Source organism: Drepanopeziza brunnea (genome assembly GCF_022702325.1).
Source record: "Drepanopeziza brunnea f. sp. 'multigermtubi' strain 214-2 chromosome Unknown ctg11, whole genome shotgun sequence".
NCBI classification, from domain to species: Eukaryota; Fungi; Ascomycota; class Leotiomycetes; order Helotiales; family Drepanopezizaceae; genus Drepanopeziza; species Drepanopeziza brunnea.
In genome coordinates this window covers 1484928-1509939 of record NW_027094074.1, presented here as the reverse complement: position 1 = coordinate 1509939, position 25012 = coordinate 1484928, and the positions used below count along the sequence as shown (strand labels likewise).

Here is a 25012-nt window from a genome sequence, read left to right as displayed (position 1 = left end):
TTGCCGCAGCATAAAGCTGCACAACTTCCAGCCTGATTGAGATCCAAGTCGTTGCCAAAAAGACGCCCAAGCTCTACTAGAGGTCAAGATGAGGTAAGCCACGTATCAAGGGCAATTTGACTTTGGTGAAGCGAAACCATACGCCTCAAGCGCGTCCAGTAAGCTCGCGAAAACTTGAACATCAATATCGTTCCAATTTCATGAATACTGGCATCAGTTCTGAGCAATTTACTTGCTGAATTCGTCAAGACGGAGTCAGTTGGAGGCGCCACAAGTACAGGACCGCCTCATGGGGGCCTCTGTGGAAGCTAATCAGGGGCAACATGATTTTGAAGAGATGGAGGAAAAGACAATGGAGAAAATATGACATAAAGTAGGAAGAAGCTGCTGTTTAATTGTTCTCTCATTGAATGTCTTGGTATCTAGCTGAGCTCCCTGTACCAACTCCAGTGCTATGCTCCTGAAAGGTCGAATGTGGTACCTCCCCGTGACTATGCAAGCATCGACACGTATGCAATTATCTAACCCTGTCACCACTGAGCGCCTATGTCTCAGTCTTGATCTTTGTTCTGAATGACATTTGGTCGTCCTGAATCCACATTAGTCACTGTTTGTTGAGTTCACAAGGGTAAATCTTACATCAGCCTTCCGCTTCCCCAAGACTGGCTCAGGGGTAATTCCTCGCTTATTCTGAGTAGTGACATCCTTTGCGGCCTCTTCGTCGCAACTGGCATGGAATATTCTCGCTCCAACCCATTTCGCATCCATCCAAACGAACTCCTGCAGCTCGTCCAACCACTTCATCTCGAATTTTTCCTGGCAGATAGGGCAGCGGCTTGCGGCGAGAACGGGATCGTCTGGGACAGGGATGTGTGAGAGTTTGGTGGCGGCGGCAGCTGCGGCGTTGACTCCCAGCGAGGGCTCAGATGAGATGATACCAGTCTCGCCCTCTACTTCACGGGATTTGATCCAGTCCTTGGCTTCGTCAGAGAGATTCGACCATGTAAACTGGGAGGCCTTACCAATTCGTCCACATACCAACTTCTGTGTTGGCCTCGAGATTCTGCCTCTTCCAGTCGTTGTCTAACGTGAAAGTGCCAATCCATATGAGCGGCTTTCTTCTTCTTGCCCTCTACATCGGACTGGAATCGCCTGCCACATTGTGTACAGGGAGCACCAAGCCCTGCGTAGAGGCTAACAATTAGGTGAGGTCGTGGACTAACCGTATTAGAACATTAGCACAATAAAAGAGGCTGGATGCTTACATCTTCAAAGAAGCAGCCTTAAGAACAACATCATTGGGAATGGCTGCTAGAGGCGTACGGGCTTGGTTGGGAGGGGTATTGACAAAAGCTGAAGGAAATCCCGAGGGAACAAAGGCAGAAGGTGGTGTTTGTGCAGGGCCCGACAACATTCCAGCAGCTCTTAGTTTTTCAAGTAAAGAGTTTGAGTCAAGGGGTGTAGGCGTTGGGCCTGCAGAAGGAGGAGGCTGGTAAGCAGGCTGGACCTGGGCCTGTGATGGTGATTGAAGAGGCGCGGCTTGAGTGGGCGCTTGAGAGGTCGCTGCCTGTCTGGCTAACAAGGCGGCTAGAGCACCAGGACCAAGAATCGAGCTCAGCGTAGGTTGTTGAGCGGGAGGCTGAACAGCTACTACGGGTGGGGGAGGTGGAATTGGAGATTGAATTTGGGGTGCAGGCTGAGAGGGTCTGGACAGCTGCGCAACTTGGTCTTTAATTAGTAATATTTGGTCAGGTGGCAGCTTTTGGCTTTGCAAGATGGTTTGTAGATCAAGCAGGGCTTTCAGTTTCGTTTGTACACTAGTATCGTTTGGGTTCTGAGGCCATTCAGCTCTTGCTGAGGATATGAGCTTTTCAATATCATTGTTCAAATCTTCTATCCCATTTCCAGATGCGCCATAATTCTGAGTTACGGGCTGTTGCTGTTGTTGCCAGTATCCTGTTTGTGCAGGTGGTGGCTGAGTGTATTGTTGGCTTGGGGGTCGCTGTGGCTTCGTTAGCTTGGCCGATTTGTGGTTGAGGCTAAGATCTACTTGAGGCAATGAATATTGCTGCTGGCCGTTTGGCTGACTGTACGGCTGTACATTTATTTGACCGTATTGCTGCCCGCTTGACTGATTATACTGTGATCCATTGGTTGGTTGGCCGTACTGCTGTTGGGGATAGCCTGATGGATACCCGGATTGTTGGACAGAGATTTGTTGACCTTGGGGTGGGTATCCTGGGTTCTGATATCCAGGCGCTTGATAGCCTGGGCCTTGGTATGCCGGGGGTTGGTATCCGGGTGCTTGTTGAGGTGGTGTTTGCCGGTATGCGTTTGGAGGAGTCGGTGTCTCGCGGTAAGGGGCAGGCGATGGACCCGGGCGACCTCGTGACATACTAGATTGAGTCCGCTCTTGGTGAGCTTGCAAAAACGAAGTCCTAGCCTTGATGAGAGCATTTTCAATCGGTCTTGTGACTTCAGGGGGAAAGACCGGTCGTGTGTCCATTGACCCCGGCACTGGCTCCTTCCATGTCTTCAACATTTCGACCATTTTTGCCCTCGTATTGTTGTCTACCAGGGCATATGCTTCCATGAACGTCTGGTAGAGCTGTCGGCCAAAGAAGAGGGTATAAGGCGTACCGACATTCTTGACAATGGAATCAAGCACATAGAAAGCAGGAAGCTTTTTGGGAGGAGCGACCTGTTATATGTCAGAGACTGCAGGGAGACAAAAGGAATTGGTGAGCGGGGTGAGCAGGTCTACCTGTTTGATGTGAGTCTTCAGAGCCTCCGATATGGTGAGGGAATGATCGGTATTTTCCTAGAGAGCAATATTAGACAGGCAAGCTAGTGCATAGGATATCTTGGAGTAAATTGCCTTTGCGATTACTATGGAATGGTCAGCGCTGCAGCTCAGGAAAAGTATTGCGAGGAGCAGAGAAGTTTCCGCGGTGGGAGTCAGGTTGGACATCACCTACCTGTTAGATTGCTGATTTCATAGCGAGAGTTAATGCCGAGATCTTTCAGAGCATCGGCAAACGACTCTGCGATCTCATCAGACTGTCCTCCATAAGACATGATGGCGGTGAGGGTGGAGGAGAGCCAAAGGAAATTCAAGAGCGTGGGGATATCAGAACGAAGAAATGGTTCCAGGCGAGTCACCCCGACTAGGGTGAATCTGCCAAACGAAAGCTCCTTTCCTTTCAAGAACAGCTAACTAGATCCATGCAGATATTGAACTCTCAGTGAGAATTAGAAGTGTGTATTTTTGATGACTGCCACCCCCAGCCCTCCACCTCTTCTGCCCGCTCTCCAGGTCTCGGTTTGTCAAACGAAAAGCCTCGTGCCCAACCGTCTTCGCAGCCCCCCAATATCCCTGATGACTCAGCTCGCGAAATGAAAGGAGGAAAAGAATTATGCTTGTTCGTGGATGGAAGCGGTTTTGGCGAGCGGCGACGTGGTTGTGGTTGTTCGTTGGAATCAAATGGTCTTGAGGTCGCGACGACGAAGCTTCAGACAAAGAGTGGAGATCTGGAGCTTACCTAAGGCAGGTAGCACGCCAAGACGGCTAAGTGTGGGGCGTCCAGGTACCCCTAAATCACTCGATCAACAGCATCACTGACTACGGAGTCCACTGGGCTTCGTTACAACTTCACACCACCAATCCCGAACCCTCCAAGTAGTACTTACCAACACACCACGAACCCGAATACCAAAGCTATGAGGCTCGCCATATTCTCGACCCTTGCCCTCGTGGCGGTGGCCGCTGCCGTCACCTCACCGCTGAAATCCGTTATTGTCTCTTACCCCGATAATACCCCAGATAGCGTCTTGAATCAAGCAAAGAACGCTATCAAGACTGCTGGTGGAATCATCACGCATGAGTACCAGTTGATCAAGTAAGCCACTATTTCCCGCTTCTCTCTCGGTGGAACTGATGCCAGTCCAGGGGGTTCGCCGCCAATGCACCGGCAAAGGCCCTCGAGACCGTGTCGACTTTGAACACCGAATACCTTGCTACTGTGGAGGAGGACCAGATGGTCTCTGTCAACAATGCACTATGAGGAGAAGGGCATGGAGATATAAATTGTATACTGGGACATGGCGTGACATTGAACAAATGGATATCAGGATCTTAGATCACCAAGGCGCAAAGGATATACGGAAGCGGAGGGACCGGCGCAGGCGCAGGCGCATGCTTGGACGTGCCGGCAGGAAGAATGTACTCGATGGAATTGTTGTTTTCCAAAAGCTGCCAGTCCGGAGTCAAAGTGCGGAAATCTGGTCTCCTACGTGATATCCATAATTTTTTTTCGAGGCGTGGCACTTTGTCCACTATCTTCTTAGCTGGTCCAGGGAAGTCTTTGCTCTGCTATCTGGTCTGGCAAATACTGAATCTATCTCTTCAAATGATAGTCTAGGGCTTCGAGCAGAGTAGATTTTCCCTACAGCGTGCCCTACGGAGTATTACCCAGTCAGGAAAAAGAGAATATTGCGGCTTGATTGATCAGCCGCGGCTGCTGTCAAATTGTCAAAAAGTACATTAAATAATATGAATGTTTGTGTATAAGTTGGGGAATGTTACGACGTGGATTTTCCACTAGGCAAATACACCATTGGGCTTGCAGACAGCTTACCCAAGTGTGTGTGACGATTTCCATATACTCACTCGCATGGAATCCAATATAGCTTCTCCTAAGTGGGTAAAATGATAATGGACGCCAATCAAATCATACTCTTTCATCTACAGGTCCCCGAAGTTGGGTCAAACTGTTCTGCCGATATCATTGTGATATAGGGGCTCCGAGCCATGCCAAGCATTGATAATTCCGTCTACGGAGCGAAGTACGAAGTCTTCGACGTCGCGTTCCTGAGCCGGGAAGCTGCTTGAACAGTAAATTTTGTCGTGAATGAATATGAAACTTCAGAAATGGCATAGTTGAGCGCCTAAAACTTCTGGCCAACCAAGATGTCAGATAAGCCTCTGTCAAACAAGCCTCAAATCGTACCCACCAATTCAAATAGTTCTCCGCCTACAACAACACTTCTCTGCGCATGAATAGTACCAGATACTCGATCAGTTGCGACGCCGGACAACGCCCTCGACAATAACAATGCCGTACACTCGGGCAACAGAGCTGGCTTTGCTGGAATGGGTTCGGGTTCCATCTGGTCTGAGGCCCTGGATAGCTGCTAACTTGATTGCCCAGGCAAACACCTTCCCGCTCAATGCTCGTATTGCGACTGTGCCGGACTTGACAGATGGAGCCGTCTTTGCTAAGATGCTCGGTATGTGCAGGATGGAATGTTTCCTTCTTTCTTGGGCTGTCCAGGAACTGACTCCTGGCCAACGCAGAGGATATCGATTCAACGTACGCCGTTCGAAACCTCGAGAAAAATGCCACGACGTCGAAGTGGCTGGGCCGGAAAAAGAGCTTGGAGGCAATCCACCGGTCGCTGCTCCGCTACATCAACAATACTTGCGAAGGCATGGAGGCATTCATAACGGCGAACCCGGTAGACCTGAATGCTATAGCGGAGCATGAGGACGCAGAAGAGACATTCAAGGTGAGGAAACCCGCTGCTAGCCAGCTGGACTTGGTTAACGATTGTGGTCAGTTCCTCACTATGTTTCTGATGGCTGCTATACGAGGCACGAACACCGAGAAATACGTTTCGATCATTACGACTTCTCTAGACGCACCTACACAAACCGCGATTGCCGGAATAATAAAGCAGGTAGGGTGTACCTCTGGGTAGATGGTACCAAGACTGATCAGTTTTGTAGATAGACGCAGTCGAGGATACTCCGGTCAGCAGCAAAGCTCCTCCGACCCTGGCTGACGATCCTGGCCTCGCTCTCGAAGGCAAGTTTGCAGCTTTGGCACATGATCATGAGATGTTGAAGAAAAAGCACGCGGACTTTATATCAAGATTTGAACGATTACAGCAGAATCACGACGAACTACTCGAGCACAGTAGCAAGCAAGATAACAAATTGAAACGCTACGAGAACTCGGACGATGGTGACCAGAGCGATTATATCAGAAGTCTCAACATCCGGATCCAAGAGCAAGAGGATCTTATCGCTAGTCAGGAAAACCAAATAGAGTCTGACCGGATCGCCAAGGAAAAATTGGTTAAAGAACTGTCGAATCTACGGCCTGCAGCCCAGCGGCTTGTTGAAGTCGAGGACGAAGTGAAGGAACTCAAGACCGCAAACATCGCACTCTCCAGGAAAGCGAATACCGTGGAACATTACCAGAAAAAGGTAGAACAATTATCCGTTGTGGAGAAGGAGAACACCACCTTGCGCGACCGGCTGGATACTCTTCAGGGGAATCAGAAGGATTTCGATAGGGTTTATGATGAGAACACCAAGATTAAGGCGACTCTGAAAGAATACCAGCAAAGATTTCATTCGTACGAGTTGACATACGTTGAACTGTCAACTCAGAAGAAGCACATCGAAGAACAACTACGACTGCGAGACGACCAGCTCCAGGTCATGACTGCGAGGCAGCAACACGATGAGAAGTTCATTGATCAGTTGCAAGAGCAGATCAAAACTAACTCAGCAGGTCCAATCTCTCCGGATTCCCCAACGTCGAAGCCGGCCGGATTGAGTTTGGAAGATGAGCTCGAACGAAGCGAAGACGCCACGCCTAGTCTCATGCTCGAGATCTCGCGACTGAAGGTCGAGAACCAACTGCTCAAGAGCAACACAGCTGGCACGACCAGTGCCGCTCTTCAGCTGGACCTCGAAGAATCCGAGAGGGTCAAGAAGAGGCTCCAGGAGAATTTACGTGAACTGACTGAGAAACACACCCTTGGACAAGAGCAACTAAGTGCAATGATCAGTGAATCTGCAAACGAAAAGTATGTCAGATTTCCATGTGGAGTCCTGCGGCTGGTCACTGGTGCGAGACTTACTGATGAATTTTTACAGGGAAGAAGCCATCTTACATACGAGAAAATTGTATCTCGAAGCAAATCAAGAGCTTACTGCAGCCAAAGCGAAACTTGCCGAATTAGAAGCTGAACTCTCGAGCCGTGATCGTGATCTCGTTTCTACCAAGACCGACTGTAAGTCTCTCCTTCAAGTCTCTCTTTGAACTCAGATCTAACACTTCTCTAGTGGCCGCTGTAGACCAGGAGGAGATTGAAGCGATTAATAATCTCAAGGCCGCTCATGACCTTATAACCGCTTCTTTCGAGAATGACTTGCTTGTGCTTCAGAACAAACACAAGGCACTTTCAACTGATTTTGATGAACAAAAGAGCCAACTCATAGATGCACTATTGTCTAAAGATAGACTTGGGAAAGATCTAGCAGCAGGTCGAGGCGGATCCGGAACCACTGATGAAAGTCACGCTCAAGCCATCATCGAAGCAGAGGCAAAGCAGAGAGAGGTAAGTCTTGTCGAATCTGCTACGCGGGAACTTTCACCCCGAGGAGTACTGACACAATTCACAGCAAATCCAAAAACAGGATGCACTTATCCAAGACCTGCAACGAATGCTCAAAACGGCGCAGGAGAATACCCCAGAAGCGCAAAAGGTAACATATACTATCCTCTTTCCTGTTGCAGGTACTCTCAATGAGAGAAATAACACCGCTCTCGATTGGCAATTGTGCCTGGCTTCGTCTCTGACCGTGCTTTGGTTGGACTTGAAAACTTGGAATTTGGAAACTTTGAGGCTGACAATATATGTAGGCGGCGGAAGACTCGATGATCAAGAACCTGACGCGAGAGAACACGCTCATCGCCACGGCCTGGTATGACCTTACCAGCCGACTCCAGAGCAACCATGTTGTGCTGCAGCGGAGGCAAGAAGCGCCCAAGAGCTGGCTGAACAAGCAGCGGCAAATGGTGAATGCCGCGACCAGACGCTAGGATCGATCGTCGATGCGAGCCGGAGATTGAATGTTAGACAGGGCTTGGTGGATTAGTATTTATGCCTGCATTGGGAGAAGCTTCTCAAGGAATTGTGGATAGTGTGTCGAGCCTTTTGGTAGGTTCGCTTCGTGGGTGGTGGAAAAGGGCCGTAGGGTTGAACGTCCTATCAGGGATGAATAGATGGATAGGCTTGTTCGGATTTTTGTGTGCTTGCGTATACCCCCTTTTTCGACTACACTCCATATACGAATTGTTTCACGTCTTCTTTGGGTCGGTGTGTATGTATATACCTATCCCTATGAGTGTGGTTGTTCAAACCCAACACACAGTACTGTGCTCTTGAACGTCAATGTGGTTATTGATGAATGTCAGCCCTCACCAAACCCATCTACGTCCTGACTGGTCCCTTGACCACCTTCGAAACGATGTTGTGAATTGCAACACACCCAACTACATGCTTCCCGCGTCCCTTCTCCGAGGAACAGACAGCACATTGATTAACATAATATAGTAACATGGTATAATAGCAAATCCACCCCCCGCCCCACATCACCACCATCTCGGAGCCGGGCAGCCCTCCTCTCGCCACCCTCCCCTCCAAACTCCTCTCCATCCAAGACGCCCTCCAGTTCACCAATCACCAACCCCGAATTCACGCATGACTCGACCGTTTCATTCCTCCTCCTCATCGTGGAAAACTTTTGTTGCACGTCTACAGAAGCACTCGGAAATGATGGCCGAACGAATCTTTTCGGAGTCGGAGACGGACGAGGGGTTTCTTATGATGCTTGCGAGGAGGCGGATTGCGCTCCCGGTCAGAGAAGGCTGATTGGAGTGTGGGTTTTGGGCGAGGGGGGGGTTGTTGGAGACTCGAGGGGAGTGAAGGAGGGATGCTGCTGGTGGTGCTTTGATGAAAGGGGGGGGGAGGAGGAGGAGGAGCTCGGGCCGGCTCAAAGAGAGTATTCGTAGGTGAGTGAGTGATAGGACTCTGGGTCCTGACTACTGTGGCTTTCAATTCGGTTTCCGTTTTCATGTCCCATTTTCGATGCTTCCCTCCTGCTGTGCTCTTTTCCTCAGGGTCTCCTCGCTTATCAATTGCAAAAGTTTATGATGCGTGGTGATTTTCCCCTTCTCGGTACTAGCAAAGGTCGCGAGAAGAGCTGCACCAAAGTCCTGAGTTACACCTCGCATTGCTATTACTTTTATCTTTCGGGTGCAAGGAAGACTTCTCATCCCGCCGTTCGGACAACCCACCATTGAGTCTAGTGAGTGTGGTCTGTTATAGCGAACCTGCAAGTCGGTAGAAGCAGATGTACCTCCCCTGATAAGCTTACATCTCCAATTTGCTGTGATCTGCGTCCAGCTCCAGACAGACGTCTTTCCTGTCATATACCCCGCCCCCATTTCTCGTATTTGTATGCCCCGTACGGCATCTTGAAGTAGTCGTTGTCACCTGCTTGGTCGAGGTGTGCAAGTCGGTTCTCTATCATGCCGATTTTTATCTAGGAAAGTTGGTTGAAATCAGCTTTTGCGTTGGCACTCATAAGTTTGGGCTTCGAAAAAAGTCATCTATCTGTCTGTCTGTCTGTCTGTCTCGGGAATCGGGCCCCGGTGGGATGATGATATGCTGCAGGAGATTGGAAGTAGATGGACGCATGATTGAGAGTGAAAGTCCGCAGCTGAGATCGAAAATTGATTGATCTTGGCAAAAGCTTTCAATGCGCTACTGGCTGAGTGACAATCCTGTCATCGTGGAGGCCTTCCTCCTGCTGCGATCGACGGAGAGCGGTGGGAGAGGGGGAAACTCGTCCAGTTCTCTTACAGATGCTAGAACTCTCCCTCTGTCCTGAGCGAATCCAACAGCAAGGGCTGCCAGAATGCCAACTCATGAAGCCTTTGGTCCCACTTGAGCAGCAAAGAAGGGCCGCGACCAGAAGATGACAAAAAAAAAGAGAAGGAAAGGTCAGAACACTTACACAACCATCCAACTCCTCAAACCGATCCATCACCAGCCTTGAAATGTCCTCAACCTTCCACCGCTCTCGACTTTCCTCCTTCCGCTGAACCTTCCCGTTCTTGTCCAGCGGAGCGTGGGTAGCCAGGTAGGCGATGAAGCGGTCATGAACAGATGACCAAGCCGGAGGAAGACCCGTGCAAGAGGGTTGGCTAATGGAAACGAGTTCAGGCCCGACGGGACGGATATAGACTGTTGGACGTCTAGACGACTGTAGAGGTATGTGTCAGTGGAGCTGTTGAACACGATAGGAGAACGTGGAGGGAAGAGGCGGAGTGGGTTTTCAACAGTAGAATCGGCAAGTCGACTTTCTGGCAGATGAAACGTACCTGGTGTTCAGTCGTGCTCCTCCGCACTTTCTGGGCTCGAGCTACAGTGGCAGCGTCATGAATACCCGTCGGGACGCCTAGGGACACTGCTCTGTGGTGGCTCTATCTTTGATCAGCACTCACCCATACGTGCCAGTTGCTTCCTAGCAGCTGGGAGACAGAGAACGCATACTCGTCGAGACTGCCTGCCCTCACTGGATTGAACTTCATGATGTGGACTACGATCTTTGGTCTCGGAGAACTTCCCAACTTCTTCAAGCAGCTGCTGGTTAAATACAATCATAGGCACACCGTGGATGATGCTGCTAGATCGTCTGTCATTGGACTTCGGCTGGGAGGACATGATCAAAGGATTGAATGAGAGGAGGTATATAAAAGGTCCTGGCAAAAAGACTTCACAAGTTGTAGATAGTTATCTGGAAGCCACTCGACAATGTACGCAAAGAGAACTTGGGTCAAGAATGTCCGACGAGCTTGATTCTAGGAAAAAATGATCGACAGTAACAACTTATATGCCCGAGACTCGTCCCATTGCTGCAGGACCGCCGGTCCAGATCCACGGGTTGCGTGGAACAGTAGAGTGTATCGTAAACACAGGCTCGTGTGACTTTCCCGAGGCCACCCGCATCACTGCCATCACCGTCGGTTGGAACGGCCGACGACATGTCCGCAAAATCCTGGAACGGCCAGTCGCCACGGTCTTCACGGAACACAAGTCGCAGCATGGAGGTACCGACTGTCCCCAAGAACCTGGGAGCCAGAAATTCCAGATCCTGCACATTAACGTTCTCTTGATTTCGTCACACGAACAAGAAAAGAGTCTAATGCTACATACAAAAGCATCATCGTACAGTTCGTGCACTTTTCCGCCCGTTGCTCCGAGTGATGCGAACGTATATCCCCACCCAGGGGGAGAATCACCAGCAACTTTTATGGAATCTATGCAACTCTCATCTGATCTCATCTGGTCTCATTACATCGCGCTGCCCTCGTCCGCCCACTGCCTGTCTCAGTTTCCGGTAATCTTGCTGAGCAGGCCACCGCTCTTGGCCTTCTTTTCCGCGTCGAAGACTCCAAGGAGACTTTTCCAAACTTGACCGGGTTCCTGGCTGGCGTCGATGGCTTTCCAGATCTTGCTCTTTTGGTAGTAGCCAACGACTGGGGAGGTTTGTTGATGGTAGGTGACTAGTCGCTTCTTAAGAGCATCGGCATTGTCGTCCGATCTTTGGACCAAGGGCTCACCCGTAATATCATCCTTCATATCATCCTTGGGCGGGTTGAAGATCTTGTGATATGAGCGACCTGAGGCTGGGTGTACCAAGCGACCAGTGATCCGGGCCACAAGAAGGCTGTCGTCGATTTGCAGCTCAACGGCGTGTTGCAGCTTCTCGTTTCGCGACTCGAGCATACGGTCCAGGCGCTCAGCTTGTACCACTGTTCGTGGGAAACCATCGAGAATAAACCTGTTCTCCAATTAGTCTCTGGAATTGGGCACCCATCAAACATTGGACTCTGGACTTACCCTCCTTTGCACTCCTGGTTGGTGTCGAGCTCTGCCTTGATCATACCGATAACAATCTCATCGCTGACAAGTCCACCTTGGTCCATGATCTTCTTTGCCTCCTTTCCCAGAGGTGTCTTTTTCGCGACTTGTGATCGAAGCATGTCTCCGGTAGCCTTCGGAGAGAATTAGCAGTGCCATCATCTCGTACTATGGGTAAATGGTGTGTAGGCCTACCAAATGGCAGCAGCTGAACTTCTCCTTGATCTTGGGTGCTTGGGTGCCCTTGCCTGTGAAAAGCACATTAGCCGGTGCACCGAAGTTGGGTGAGTGGTAAGGCGGATTGGAGCCGTGGCTTCTCTCCATACATACCTGCGCCAGGAGGCCCCATCAAGATCATTCTCACGCTCTCGGTTGCTGTAGGCTTGCTGCCGCCTGCATGGCTCAGCTTGTCCTCGAGCTCCTTCACCCGCAACTCGAGCTTGTTGACCAGCTCGTGCAGCGACTGCACAGTATCGTCGCCAATTGGTGCCATTGCTGTGGATAATGTGGGAGGAAGCCTTGACAAAGCGCGGAGGGTGGTTGAAACTCTTATTGGGAAGCGTTACGCAGAGAGGGAGGAGTATTGAATGAGTTGCGCCAGCTTCAAGGTCTTGCTAAGAGCGAGTATCTTAAGCTCGGTCGGTTGATGGGCTCGGCTCCCGAGCTCGGGGAAAGCGTCCTGTAGGCCGGATGTCAGATTCGGATCATGTCCACTTCGGAGCAAATACAAGAAAATCGATCTTGTCAACAAGAACTTCAGATTGTAAAAGTGATAAGTTACACAGTTGCCTAAGAAATAAATTAGTAGTAATTGCAGCTTTTGTCTGACCTCTACGAAGCACCTTCCACGTGATGGTCTGCAAAAAAGCGGGTCTGGGAGCTATGCAGCCGCGTTGCTCCTACCAGCCTGACGGGGACGGGCTCAACAACTGACTTCTGGAGCTTCCTCACAGCACCATACAAGACAGACAACAAACGCGATATTCTCCTGCGCCCATCATGCCCGCTACCACTGCGGAAACCCTGTCTCTGGTCTCGAGGAATGTTTCCGTCGCTCCACTCGTTCTCCTTTCAGTAGCAGATCACTTTGGCCGGCAAGCTAAATCCTCGAAAAAGCGAGTTGTCGGAGTTCTGCTAGGACAAAACGATGGAAAGAACGTTCGCGTGTCGAATAGCTTTGCTGGTATTGTCTGCTCTAGCATCTCAAGTTTCGCGTCTGCTAGAATTTGATGCTGAATTTGTGCCCATATAGTGCCATTCGAGGAAGACGACAAGGACCCGTCTGTTTGGTTTCTGGATCACAACTACGTGGAGTCCATGACGGACATGTTCAAGAAGATCAATGCTACGGAGAAGCTGGTCGGATGGTATCACTCGGGACCGAAGCTGAGAGCCTCCGATTTGGAGATTAATGAGCTTTTCAAGAGATATACACCAAATCCCTTGCTAGTTATCATCGATGTTCAACCAAAGGAGGCTGGTGTACCAACGGATGCATACTTTGCGGTGGAGGAGATCAAGGACGTAAGGTATCCGGTCGATCAATTGCGGCGATTACTGACACGCCCAGGACGGAACCACCACATCGAAGACCTTCGTACACACACCGTCTTTCATTGAAGCCGAGGAAGCGGAGGAGATTGGAGTTGAGCATCTACTGAGAGACATTCGGGATGTGGCAGTTGGAACCCTGTCAACGAGGATCACGAACCAGCTACAATCTTTGCAAGGCCTGCATCTACGGTTACGAGACATTGGCCAGTACCTCCAGAAAGTCCTCGACGGCACACTCCCGGTCAACCACGCCATCCTGGGCAATCTCCAAGACGTTTTCAACCTCCTGCCCAATCTTTCTACGCCAAAGTCTTCAACAAGCATTCCCAACGGCGTTGATGCGCCTGTCAAGAACAACAGCGAGTTGGCTCACGCTATGAGTATCAAGACCAACGATCAACTCATGGCCATCTACCTCAGCAGTTTAATTCGTGCTATCACCGCATTCCACGACCTAATCGAGAACAAGATTCAGAACCGCCAACAGCAGGAGGAGAACGACAGTAAGAAGGACGAGGGCAAGGACGAGAAAGACAAGAAGGCCAATGGTGTGAATGGCACTAATGGCGATGGGAAGGAAGGCAAGGATGTGGAAAAGGAGAAAGAAAACAAGGACAAAAAGAAGTGATGATACGATGATGATGGCGTTTATTCTTCGGGTGTTCATGGATGGGGCAACAGCCGCCGGCTGGCATATTTCAGATGATGAGAGATATGCCCTTGTATCATAGATGCGTAGCTTGCGAGTTGATAGGAGCCACGCGATGGTCATAATACCTTGGCCTACTCGTTCGACACCCCTACATATTGTATCCGAGCTACTGCCACTTGCGTTTGGATCAGAGGAGCCAATCCAGCTTTTTAAAGAAACCTACTGCCGAATCATGGCCCTCCATAACTCCAGCCCAGACAGCAAGTTCGCGAGATTCAATCATCCTCTTTCAAAACTTGAATTGGTTCTAGAATCACCCATCGCTACCCAATGCAGCCATCTCCCCCCTACTCACAACCCTCTCCTTCACATACCCCTCAAGCAAACCCCATCTCTCCCCAAGCACACAAGCAAGCACATGCTTACAAACCGGCACTTGTCCACCATCCTTCCCATCTCTACTCAGAGCCCCAAACTCCCATTCCTCTTCTCCTTCCCCACCCCATTTTAATGCCTCTTCCTCTCCCTCTTCCTCTTCCCCATCCTTATCCTGATCACCACCATTCGGTTCCCAAGCATTCTTCTGCGGGTATACAGAAGACGGAGGAAAGCTTGAGAAGGTGAAAGCAGCACAGGTACAGTTCCAAGCCTGAAGACGAACGATGTACGCCATGCCTCCTCCTCCTCCACCACCAGCACTCCCTGTACTAGCATCGCGAAACCTCGATTTCGGCGGCTGCGAGGAGCGCACTTGGTACAACACACAACCAGCTCTCCCCTTCCAGTCCCTCTCATCCCCAGCCGCCGAATCCCTGAACCCACTTCCATTCTCGTCGTCAGGCTGCGCAGGTACCGGTGGAGAAGATCTCAGATGCAACGCTTCCGGGTGCTCCTCCTGCACTGTACCCGCTTTCGCTTGAAGAATGGGCGATTGGGGCTCTTCTTTCTGTACGATGCGTAAGACGAGTCTGCGATCCAGGAGGTCTAGGGCTTGGAGCAGCATGGGCGGCGTGAAGAGCACGTGCATGGTTGAGAGGAGGGCACGTTGGGAAGGGGAAAGGTGTTTGAGGGGATTGCTGAGGGGCTCGCAGTGTTCCTTGACGAGAGGGGAGTTCTGTTGGATTGGAGGGGGAGTTGTGAGAGTTCTAAGGAGCGAGGTTAGGAGGGCTCGTGGCGTTGGGAGTGGTGTGGTTGTCATTTTGGGATATCGTGATGGTAAGATGAGGAAGTTGATGGGATGGAGAGCCTCGCTGTAAGTTTCTGTAGAGGAGAAACTGGGAGCTCGAGATTCGCAGTGTAACGATTCGTACTTGTTCTCGCTTATGTTCGACATTTATGGGAAGATAGAAATGAACCGAAGTTAGAAAGACCCCACTACATGCGGCTCGCTTAGGCGCGTATACCCCTTTTACCACAATAAGTACTAGAAAAGTCTCAAATACACGAAGATTGCAGTGCTATCACACAATCAAAGATGGAGAGCTTAGGCTATCTATTTTACACTTTGTCATCCAGAATATATGATTATTTGAATCATACCCATTCCCGCGGCTTTCTCAGAACATCCACCAACCTCTGCTCGCGACTGCCCTCCTCTGGCTCGTACATATACCGCCAGCTAGCGGTCAATGGTAAGCTCATCAGGATACTTTCCACCCTGGCACTAGGCGTGTTCAGCCCGAAAGCTGTTCCTCTATCATGCACCAAATTGAACTCCACATATCTGCCTCTCCGAATTTGCTGCCACTCTTTCTCTTTCTCTGTATACGGCATATCTTTACGCTTGTTGATGATCGGGAGGTACGAAGGTAGGAATGCTCTCAGACAGCTCTGCGCAAACGCGAATGTATTTTCTTGATCTTTTTCTTGCTCGTCCAAGTCGTCGAAGAAGATACCTCCGATGCCACGAGTTTCATTTCGGTGCTTATTGCTGAAGTACTGATCACACCACTTCTTGAAGCGAGGATAGTACTCCTTGTCATGATTATCGCATGCTTCCTTGATCGTCTTGTGGAAATGAATGGCGTCGTCGTCGAAGAGGTAGCTTGGTGTCAAATCTGTTCCACCGCCAAACCACCAAGCGTTTGAAGTTCCGTCTGCGTTGGCAGTCTCAAAATATCGGTAATTTAAATGGACTGTTGGTGCCATAGGGTTCTTGGGGTGCAGGACCATGCTCAATCCCGCAGCAAAGAAATCCAAAGAATCAACGTCCGGACCTATAGCCTTGTGATTGACACGCATCTTCTCAATAGCCGGCCGGGGTAGGGATCCATAGACAACGCTGATATTGACACCGGCTTTCTCAAAGACATTTCCATCTTGTAGAACGCTCGAGATTCCTCCACCGCCATGTGGTCGCTCCCAGGTATCGACTTGAAACTTCTTCCCATCAACTTTCTCCAACTCTGCGACAATTTCTTTTTGTTGTTCTTTGATGAACTCTTCCATCCGAAGGCGCATAGGTGAGTGCTCACTCACGCCGGACTCGCGCTTCACGAGAGCATCCCGCTCCGCAATTGTCGGACCATCGAGTTTTTGAACATCCTCCGTCACCTGTCTTCCATTAGACTCCGTCCAAGTAATATTTTCACGGGATGGAAGCTACCATTGAATAGATCAATGTTCCAATGAACACGATCCCGACGGCAATTCTGGTTCTTGGAAACAGAACACCACCTCGTGTGTCTCCTGCGTAGGGCTTGGGAGGCCTAGGTGGCTTAGAATAATCTGCAAAGGTTCGACGAAGCCGAATATGCTGAAAAAATTGAGGACGGGACATGGGTAGGCTCGAAAGGCGCGTGCATGGCCGGAGGAAGGAAGACATTAGGCATGAAAGCTGCGCTGCCGGAGAGAACAAAAGTAAATATGGTACACCGAGCTCCGAAGGTACCGCCGGAAGTAGCAGAGGATAAATCGAAGGGCTGAATGTGTTGATTCTGAGTCAATGTTGCTGGCCGACAGCTGTGTAGCTCAGAGGTATGGATCTCAACTCCCTGGTCTGTACTCTGTATGCGAGCAGCTGCAAGGTTGCCTCCGCCTCGGCACTGAGGCTGGCTTGCATTGGCAGACCGGTACCTGCAACTAAACTCGAGGAAAAATTATGAATCCAGACAACCAGTAAAGAGAGTTCCTAGTGAAGATATTCTCGTTTGACTTACTTTTACCAACATATCTATTCTAGGCACGTAAACATGGGTAGGTACTCACTTGATCTTTTAGTCACGCGAATCTACGGTCAAATTCTCTGGGTTTGGTCATCTGACTCCGTACTCGAACGTGCACGGACTGTCTCTTAGGCGGTGAGGATATCAGTCATCTGCCCCGCTACCTCGCAAGAAGCCGTCCCGCAACCTCAAAGGAACCGATCGCTCTCTACTTATCATCGACAACACAATACCATCATCTACCCCATCCATCCACCTACACCTACAACAACACCAAAACTACATACCATCACAACTGCAATCATGAGATCCAAGTTCAAGGACGAGCATACCTTTGAGAAGAGACGTGCCGAGAGTGAGCGTATCGTAAGTCTTCCTTTGAGCAGGCTGCCACCTCCAGCCTCCAGTTGCCCCCGTACCAAACAACTAATAGGTTTCCTCTCCAGCGTCAAAAGTACTCGGATCGTATTCCAGTAATCTGCGAGAAGGTCGAGAAGTCGGATATCGCGACCATCGATAAGAAGAAGTACCTCGTCCCGGCCGACCTCACCGTCGGACAGTTCGTCTACGTCATCCGCAAGCGCATAAAGCTCTCCCCTGAAAAGGCCATCTTTATCTTCGTTGACGAGGTCCTGCCGCCCACCGCCGCGCTCATGAGCAGCATCTACGAGGAACACAAGGACGAAGATGGGTACGTTCCCCCATCATCATAGCTCTTATCGAGAGTGGGGCGGCGATCTTGCTATCTAGCCGCTACCCCTCGTCGACACCATGGACCATCAAAGTCGCAAATACGCAAGAAAGGGCTACATTGAATGCATACTAACGAGAAAATCACAGGTTCTTGTACATTTCCTATTCCGGCGAGAACACCTTCGGGGACTTCCCCTCGGCTTAAGCGCCCGACGCTTCCTCTTCAACGATTCTCATCCCTCTATTATCATCCTCTCTTCGGTATTCTCTCCTCGGCGTTTTCGGTGGCGAAATGTGAGGACGGATTGGACAGGTGCGGGTTGAACTTCCTCTAGTCTCCACCTGTGCGAACAAACATATCCTCTCCAACGGCAACCACCCAAATGGCAGTTTATCCTTGCTTCATTTCCTATCCGGCAGACTCGGATATGGTTGGTAGTGAATGGACTTAAGAGATGTTTGAGGGTTGGATGAAAGACTGCAAGAATGATGGCTGTCTGATGGAGTAGGTCTGGATGCTTGCTAGTCGGCTAATTTTCTATCTCTATGGGCTTGGGAACTGGTGCAATACGATGCTTTCTGCCATTATCCAAGTGTCCTATTTCTCGATCACCGGGCCCAGTGAATCCGTGAGGGCGCTGGCAATTGTCCCAAGGTTCAGATTAGCCTCGTCTCAGCAGATTTTTCTGGCACCTTCTGCTGACTGTCTCGCCTGACCTGCTAACAAAAGTGTACTCCCTTAATTCAGGGGACTAGCAGCTATACTCCCTACTAATTCCACGAACATGCTTCTCAATCATGCTTTTTCACTGTGAACAAAACTCAGTAGCATCCTTTCCACCAAGGCCAGCAAGTGAGCTAGTTAGTGAGCAGAGCACAGGACGCTCGTCAGGCGCTAACCAAGCAGTGTCATTATGACCTTCGGCCACAGCTCTTGCTCGGATTGGAGGAGGCATTCCCGGGTGTTCGGAGCTCTGTGAAAGTTCTAGAGCCTCCAATTGCGATTCGCAACAAAGAAGATTCGAACAGAGAGATGAATGTTGCAAGTTGTTTGACTGGATGTCCGTTGGGATCTAGGACTGTGAGTGCGATGTGCATGCAACGGATATCTTTCTGGACGATTGAACTGTTCCAACAGCACCGAGGGATGTTACCAGGTTTTTGCTTGGTCAATCAGTAGGATGTGTGCAACAGAACTTTGAAACTTCATCTTCCGTTTTTTTTCTTCTTCTTTTTCCAATCCTATACCTTCGTGCAGAAGATTTCAAGATACGGTGATGAAAATCTGTAGTCACAAGTTTTTGCAAAATTAGACGTTGCGTAGGTCAAGATTTTAGTGTATGGAATGCATGCTTCTATTATATTCACTGCTCTAAAGGCAATGCCATGTGCATCAGGGTATATCGATCTATGTGCTCACCACATCCTGCACTCGCCTAACCCATATCAGATCTCAGTCTTCTTGAGCGCCTTAGCCAGATCGTCAACATCATTGTCTTGCTTCTGGGCGGTTAGTTCCTCCTGTGGTGCATGTCAGCTTGCTTTTCCGTGCGATGACAAGAATTGGAGCGCCTAATCTGATGAAGAAAAGTGTACATACCTGAGCTTCCTCGGCATCCTCAAGTAGCTTGGCTCTCAACTCCCCAGCCTCTTCTGCCTCTTCATCATCCTCTTCATCATCCTCATCCTCATCCTCATCGTCACTGTCGTCTTCAAGATCACTGAGGCTGTCGAGACCCCAGTCATCCTCAATAATGTTATCACCGGCAAGCTTCTCTTTGCGATCGACCAAGAGTTCCCGCAGCTTCATAAGCGACAAGTCATCCTCGGAGAACTTGTTACCGTTAAGCTCAATCTTCTTCAAAGCAGGCAACGATTCCACCGCAGCTTTCGCAAAGGCCTCTAATCCCTTCGCCGTAATGTCGTTATACTGCAGTCTCAAGAGTTCAAGCTTCCTATTCTCCCCCCTACCCAGCGAATCCGCAAAAAGAACCGCTCCCTTAGCGCCCAAGAGAGAATCCCCAATCCCAAGCTCTTGAACCTCCGTCCAGCCTGGAGCCACAGTGGCAAGCGCCTTAGCACCAAGAATGGTAAAAGTGTTATCCTGGAGATCCAACACCTTAATACCCTTCGCATGTCGCAGACCGTCTGTAAGCAAATGTGAGATTCCCTCTTGTCGGATACCGTTCTGCACCATCTTGACTTCCTTGACGCCAGTGTGCAGGCTGTAAGCCTTCGCCCATGCAGTCATGCTGCCATTCTCGAGACGATTCCGACCACAGATTACAGTCTCGAGAAGAGGGACTTCCTGGCCTGCCTTTCTAGCTTCTTCCTTCTTTGCGTGTAAGGCGGAAAGTGCATCAGCGACCAGAATGCCGGCGTGCGGGCCGAGTCCGTTGTTGTTGAGGATGAGATGTTGGAGGGGTACATGCGAAGAGAGAAAGGCGACGAGTGGTGCTTGGGTGTTCAGACCAAAGGCATTATCATTCAGGTTGATGGTATGGAGTTTAGGGAGCGTGAGAAGTGCTGTAAGGAGGGAGGAGAGGGCTTGGGGGATCTCGTTGAGCAGTCGGCCTGTGAATATGTCGGCCAGGTTGGCAATCTAGGGACGCGGTCAGTATAGGGAAAATTAGGACGCAGCGTGCATGCAAAGGGAGACTCGCCTGCAGATTCTTTTTCGTCTCCAGTACCTCCCCAAGTAACTTGCACGCTTCCACACCCAAGGTGTTGCCTTGGAGTCGGATCTCCTCGATGTCATGCTCGCGAAGAGCTTTGATATGCGCCTCGACATCTGCAGCGGTATCCAGCTTCAACCCCTTCCCCTCGAGCGAGAAGATCTTCGTGCTCGATGCCATATTTGTAAGTCGTGTTTTACAAATTTGTTTTCGTAGTTGTATGTTGTCCTGCCGCCTGGAGCAAGAAATTCGTCGTTTTCAGAATTACCCCACTAGAGGAAGCGGCCTCTAGCACCGGCCCGGAGAAACTTCTTGGGCGCGGCCGCCTGGCGTGGACATGGAAGCTCAGTTGGTGGCAAACGCCACACCCAGATCCGTTTCACCATACGGCGGACCTTGCCAATGTACTATTACCAAAGCCTTCAAGAAGCAGATATCGAACAAAAAATGTCCTCGAATGCTGTCTCAATGGGCAAGTTCTCTTACTCATTTCATATGGTCTCCCGCTAACCAGCTACTTACAGCTACCGCCACTGGAGCGAACATGGCACAAGACCTCAAGCCAGCTGGAGACGCTGCTGTCAAAGTCAAGGTATGTTCCCCGGTAGCATGTACGGAAAGATTCTGATGGACGCGAATAGCCATGCTGCGTATGCAAAGAAGAGAAAGCCTCCCGCGACGAATGCATGCTATTCAGCAATGCACCGAACCCGCAGAAGGACTGCGCGACTACGATTGACAAGTATAAGAGCTGTATGGCGGGCTTTGGATTCAAGCTTCCTTAGGAATCAATGTGTAGGATGTAGGGGACGACGATAGAGTGTAGAGTATTGGGAATTGGGCGTTGTAAAGGGTTAGGGCGCATGGCAATCGGCGGTGCACAAGAGGAAAGAATGAAGAATCACAACTCCGATACCGGTAATGACAAAATGCAGAGCGACATCTCCCCTCCAAATTTGCTGTTCGACTAGAGTCTTTACAATATGCGAAGATGGAGCAGATGGCAACGTAGGGCTCGTTTGGTTCAACACCGAATTGTAAAACCTGACTGTAAAAACCTGATAATTTAAGTAATATGACGTTTGATTTAAAAATATCGACCGAATTTGAAAAAGATTTTGACCCGTATTTAATGACTTCATTTGAAGCGCTTGATTATCGATAAGGAAAGACGTGGTAAAAGTACCGGTACCTACCGGTATACGTAGGTAGACTCTACTGTACTGCAACACTACTGCAAGACTACTGAAAGTTGGTGGCTTGGCTAGGTAGCGTACAAACTCACAAAATACAAGGAGCATTTAGGTCAAAAGGTGACTTTACAGGTTGTACGGATTTGTATCTATGGGGTGGCGAAATAGGTTGTACAAAGTACAACTGGGGTCTTGCAATCGATTTTACGAACCAAACACCGAGCACCTCCTTGGGTTCTACAGTTCAAGCAAGGTTTTACACTTTGGCGTTCAACCAGACGAGCCCTAGTTAGTATGGCTGGAAATCAAATCCTCGTATTCTAATCATACACCACCAGATCACCACAAACATCCCGTCCATATCGCACGCTCTATCAAAAAATCCTTCCAACGCCTCAAATGCGGATATGCAACATTCAAACAGTAAAACAATGGTATCATAGCCCCGCGAGCACGCTCTGAATGCCGACACTTCCGGAATCATCCCGCTTTGATATGAACTGTCTAAAATCAGACTTCTGTAGCTTCTTTCCAGCTCCACCAGGCACGAAGTTGCGTGACCTCTCACGCAGAGCTTCGGGTCCAATGATGAACAGAGTTCCAATCTCACTCAGAACCTCGACATTTGCTTCACCATCTTTCGTTAGTTGCCATTCCTTCAATGTTGTGACGTATTTCGAGACGTCTTTCGTGACCATCAGGGCTCCCGTGACATTGACTTGAAATTTCTTGAAATGCTCGAAAAGCAGATCCCGGATGTTTGTTGCAAGCTCGGAGCTGAAAACCTGAAGGTTCTGGCCGTCGATTGCTTGGGATGCCAGAGTAAATACTCGTTGAAGGAAATTGCAGATAGATAGGCATGGTGCTGTTTGCAACATCTCTAGATACCCCCCGTCCAGATCACTATCTTTGGGCTTAAAGTCCATCTTCTTCTGGGATGCTAGGAGTTTGGTCACCCAGTTTACAACCACGGTGAGTGTACTTCGGATAATGAGGTTGGTTTTGGACTCGATTCGCTCAACTCCTGACTTCGTTTGCATTTCCATTCCACGTCGGACTGTTGTGTTGCCCTCGGCGAGCCTTATGAGGACTGTATTAATGAACCGCGACATTATCTTGGTAATCGTGATGGCGGGTTGCAGTGACGGGAGGTAGGCGAGATCTGGCTCGGTTTTCGTGGTTTCCTGTGCCGTTGCTTTCTCAGCCGCCGCGTCAAGTGCCGTCTCGATATAAACTTGGCCCATGCTCATCAAGAGAAGGTTGAGCAGTGCCGACACATCTTTCGGGGTATCACTGCCGCTTCCCAGTTCAAGAGCTCTTCGAACACCTTCAGCCAACCATTTCAGCATCCGCTTCGCATTGGGAATGCTCAGAATACCGTCTTCATCTGTGACTTCGATTTCGTTCTTATTTTTGTCTGTGTCACGCAGCCCAGCAACTCTCAACATCATGGCTTTCTGTGTCGGTGTCATTTCTGACGATTCGAGACGGTTGATATAGGTATCTTTAGCTGATGACAGCAGCTGGGTACCCTGTTGGGCCAACGAAGCCATGAATCCAGTAGGGACCTTCTTCTGCCGCGAATGATAGATGGTGTACTTGAAAAGCAGTGAAGAGTACAGCTCTTCCAGGTTCTTGCGTTCTCGCTCGATATATGAGTTACCGACAAGATATGGAACGAAGAGCTCATCTAGTTGCTGGTCAAGGCTCAGCGCCGTTTGTGCGGAACATGGCTCGGGATGCTCTGTCAGTCCATGTGCTTTTAGGTCTTCGTTCAGATTACTAATGTAGCTCCTCGAAGCATGTAGTGACCGTAGGAATGCAAGCGAAGAAATAGTATCGGCCTTTTCTAGGACCATCTCCAACCTTTGTTGGATAGACTGCTGAAATAATCTCTGAATGAATTTCGTCAGAACCACATCGTAGTAGGGAAAAGCCCGCTTAATGATGAAAGATTCATCCTGCATAACCACTCTGATCTCGTCAATCAAAGACTGTAGAGATGGTTCTACACCTGGAGGGTCCGAGTCAGGGTCGGCGAGCTTCTCCCAAGTCTCGTTGTCTGTTGTCACTTCATCTGTGATCAGCTGGCTCCGGTCTATGAAGAACTGATGCTGATTGACGAAAAGTGCCACAACACTTGAGCCCCCATTGAAGTCGTGTAGAACTTTGGCGCAATCCAACATATCTTCAAAATTCTGCCTCCGATAGCTTTCGTCGAATTGCTTCAGCAGATCCTTTTCAAGCGTTTCAGAAAACTTTTCTATTATTTCCCGTGTATTGTGGCCCCTATACCCAGCAACACCATTCGAGACTCCATTCGACTTCTTGGATCCGTTCGCTTGCGCCCAGGACGCCGTGTCTAGTCTTTGGCTTATCTTCATGAGCTGCCTCGCAATAATTGCTGACCGAACCTTGTTCTCCGCGTTCCCTTGCCGTCTGATCATTTCCTCTAGCGACGTGAGTTGGCCGTTCTCGCTCACCTCGAGCCAGCACTGGATTAAGAAGTTTGCATCCAGCGCCCGCCTTCTTTGCTTGTCCAAGTCCTCAAGCCTTTCTCCAATTTGCACAGCGATATTACCACCCCCATCGGGTCTACCAGTCCTGTCGTTTCCGTTCGTGCCATTGGATCCGTTCAGCGAGGAGTCGAGTGTTTCGAAGGAGTCAATCGACTGGTCCAGCTTCCTTCCTAATGTATCCAGCGTTTGGTCATGTTGGATCTCCGCGCGCCGTACGGATGTGAGGAGATCGGTCTCTTTTTCTCCGAGTTCATCGGAAAGAATTGCAAGCTGTGAGAGAGCATCTACCAAGTTAGTTTTTGCTAGATGTGATAGCGCCTGTAACTCACTCTCGAATGTCCGGATCAGAGGTTTTGAGTCGAATGTTTGCTGCGCAGGTCCAGAGCGCCGGTTCACAGGAGCCGCACTTTCTGCTAGCTCCTCAATGAAGTCCCGCACGATAAAGTCCTTGTTCGAGAAGTTCTCCAATGTGAAGCTGGGGCCTTTGGGGAAGATGGACCTCGTGCTCCCGCCGGCGCTGTTTAAGGAAGACATTGATAGCTCTGGGGATTAGCTAATAGGCTGTATGCTACATTGAGGCCTGCGAAATTGTGTAGCTGTTTGATGTGTTTGGTTCGATGTATTTGGTTCTCTGTTATGCCGGACTTTCGTTGCGAGTGTTCCTGTTACGATACGCTCGGGTCGCGATGTGGAGCTCGAAGCGGGCTATTGCAGCTTTCCCGCGGAGTTTCCAAGATTCCCCGGACTTCCACAATGATTTCTCTACTTATCACTT

General features: G+C 49.8%; 11 protein-coding genes across 11 annotated transcripts; 5 read left to right on the top strand and 6 right to left on the bottom strand.

The window, feature by feature from the left end:
* Nucleotides 1–544: 544 nt before the first annotated feature.
* L3040_006548 (uncharacterized protein) lies at nucleotides 545–3078 on the bottom strand (the record flags this gene model as incomplete). The annotated part of the gene is made up of 8 exons (XM_066154155.1): nucleotides 545–589; nucleotides 640–975; nucleotides 1023–1218; nucleotides 1266–2002; nucleotides 2051–2701; nucleotides 2765–2821; nucleotides 2879–2889; nucleotides 2979–3078. The coding sequence occupies 8 exons, from the start codon at nucleotides 3076–3078 to the stop codon at nucleotides 545–547; spliced, it is 2133 nt and encodes a 710-aa protein (XP_066011137.1).
* A 642-nt stretch (nucleotides 3079–3720) lies between these two features.
* L3040_006547 (uncharacterized protein) lies at nucleotides 3721–4064 on the top strand (the record flags this gene model as incomplete). Its single annotated transcript, XM_007290121.2, has 2 exons — nucleotides 3721–3899; nucleotides 3950–4064. The coding sequence occupies 2 exons, from the start codon at nucleotides 3721–3723 to the stop codon at nucleotides 4062–4064; spliced, it is 294 nt and encodes a 97-aa protein (XP_007290183.2).
* A 1050-nt stretch (nucleotides 4065–5114) lies between these two features.
* On the top strand, nucleotides 5115–7898 carry L3040_006546 (uncharacterized protein; the record flags this gene model as incomplete). The annotated part of the gene is made up of 9 exons (XM_066154154.1): nucleotides 5115–5156; nucleotides 5211–5289; nucleotides 5357–5568; nucleotides 5620–5739; nucleotides 5789–6879; nucleotides 6950–7086; nucleotides 7139–7413; nucleotides 7478–7561; nucleotides 7719–7898. 9 exons carry the CDS (start codon nucleotides 5115–5117, stop codon nucleotides 7896–7898), a joined length of 2220 nt encoding a protein of 739 aa, XP_066011136.1.
* Nucleotides 7899–9624: 1726 nt separating this feature from the next.
* L3040_006545 (uncharacterized protein) lies at nucleotides 9625–10587 on the bottom strand (the record flags this gene model as incomplete). Its single annotated transcript, XM_007290119.1, has 4 exons — nucleotides 9625–9747; nucleotides 9878–10126; nucleotides 10245–10346; nucleotides 10417–10587. The coding sequence occupies 4 exons, from the start codon at nucleotides 10585–10587 to the stop codon at nucleotides 9625–9627; spliced, it is 645 nt and encodes a 214-aa protein (XP_007290181.1).
* Nucleotides 10588–11253: 666 nt separating this feature from the next.
* L3040_006544 (uncharacterized protein) lies at nucleotides 11254–12280 on the bottom strand (the record flags this gene model as incomplete). The annotated part of the gene is made up of 4 exons (XM_007290118.1): nucleotides 11254–11707; nucleotides 11767–11921; nucleotides 11983–12035; nucleotides 12118–12280. 4 exons carry the CDS (start codon nucleotides 12278–12280, stop codon nucleotides 11254–11256), a joined length of 825 nt encoding a protein of 274 aa, XP_007290180.1.
* Nucleotides 12281–12786: 506 nt separating this feature from the next.
* Nucleotides 12787–13969, top strand: L3040_006543 (uncharacterized protein; the record flags this gene model as incomplete). The annotated part of the gene is made up of 3 exons (XM_007290117.1): nucleotides 12787–12970; nucleotides 13040–13311; nucleotides 13358–13969. The coding sequence occupies 3 exons, from the start codon at nucleotides 12787–12789 to the stop codon at nucleotides 13967–13969; spliced, it is 1068 nt and encodes a 355-aa protein (XP_007290179.1).
* Nucleotides 13970–15526: 1557 nt separating this feature from the next.
* On the bottom strand, nucleotides 15527–16601 carry L3040_006542 (uncharacterized protein; the record flags this gene model as incomplete). The annotated part of the gene is made up of 2 exons (XM_007290115.2): nucleotides 15527–16546; nucleotides 16599–16601. The coding sequence occupies 2 exons, from the start codon at nucleotides 16599–16601 to the stop codon at nucleotides 15527–15529; spliced, it is 1023 nt and encodes a 340-aa protein (XP_007290177.2).
* Nucleotides 16602–17460: 859 nt separating this feature from the next.
* L3040_006541 (uncharacterized protein) lies at nucleotides 17461–18055 on the top strand (the record flags this gene model as incomplete). Its single annotated transcript, XM_007290114.1, has 3 exons — nucleotides 17461–17523; nucleotides 17604–17848; nucleotides 17998–18055. 3 exons carry the CDS (start codon nucleotides 17461–17463, stop codon nucleotides 18053–18055), a joined length of 366 nt encoding a protein of 121 aa, XP_007290176.1.
* A 1241-nt stretch (nucleotides 18056–19296) lies between these two features.
* On the bottom strand, nucleotides 19297–20705 carry L3040_006540 (uncharacterized protein; the record flags this gene model as incomplete). The annotated part of the gene is made up of 3 exons (XM_066154153.1): nucleotides 19297–19371; nucleotides 19451–20452; nucleotides 20514–20705. The coding sequence occupies 3 exons, from the start codon at nucleotides 20703–20705 to the stop codon at nucleotides 19297–19299; spliced, it is 1269 nt and encodes a 422-aa protein (XP_066011135.1).
* A 267-nt stretch (nucleotides 20706–20972) lies between these two features.
* L3040_006539 (uncharacterized protein) lies at nucleotides 20973–21310 on the top strand (the record flags this gene model as incomplete). The annotated part of the gene is made up of 3 exons (XM_066154152.1): nucleotides 20973–20997; nucleotides 21050–21117; nucleotides 21167–21310. The coding sequence occupies 3 exons, from the start codon at nucleotides 20973–20975 to the stop codon at nucleotides 21308–21310; spliced, it is 237 nt and encodes a 78-aa protein (XP_066011134.1).
* Nucleotides 21311–22155: 845 nt separating this feature from the next.
* Nucleotides 22156–24771, bottom strand: L3040_006538 (uncharacterized protein; the record flags this gene model as incomplete). Its single annotated transcript, XM_066154151.1, has 2 exons — nucleotides 22156–24521; nucleotides 24567–24771. The coding sequence occupies 2 exons, from the start codon at nucleotides 24769–24771 to the stop codon at nucleotides 22156–22158; spliced, it is 2571 nt and encodes an 856-aa protein (XP_066011133.1).
* Nucleotides 24772–25012: the final 241 nt, after the last annotated feature.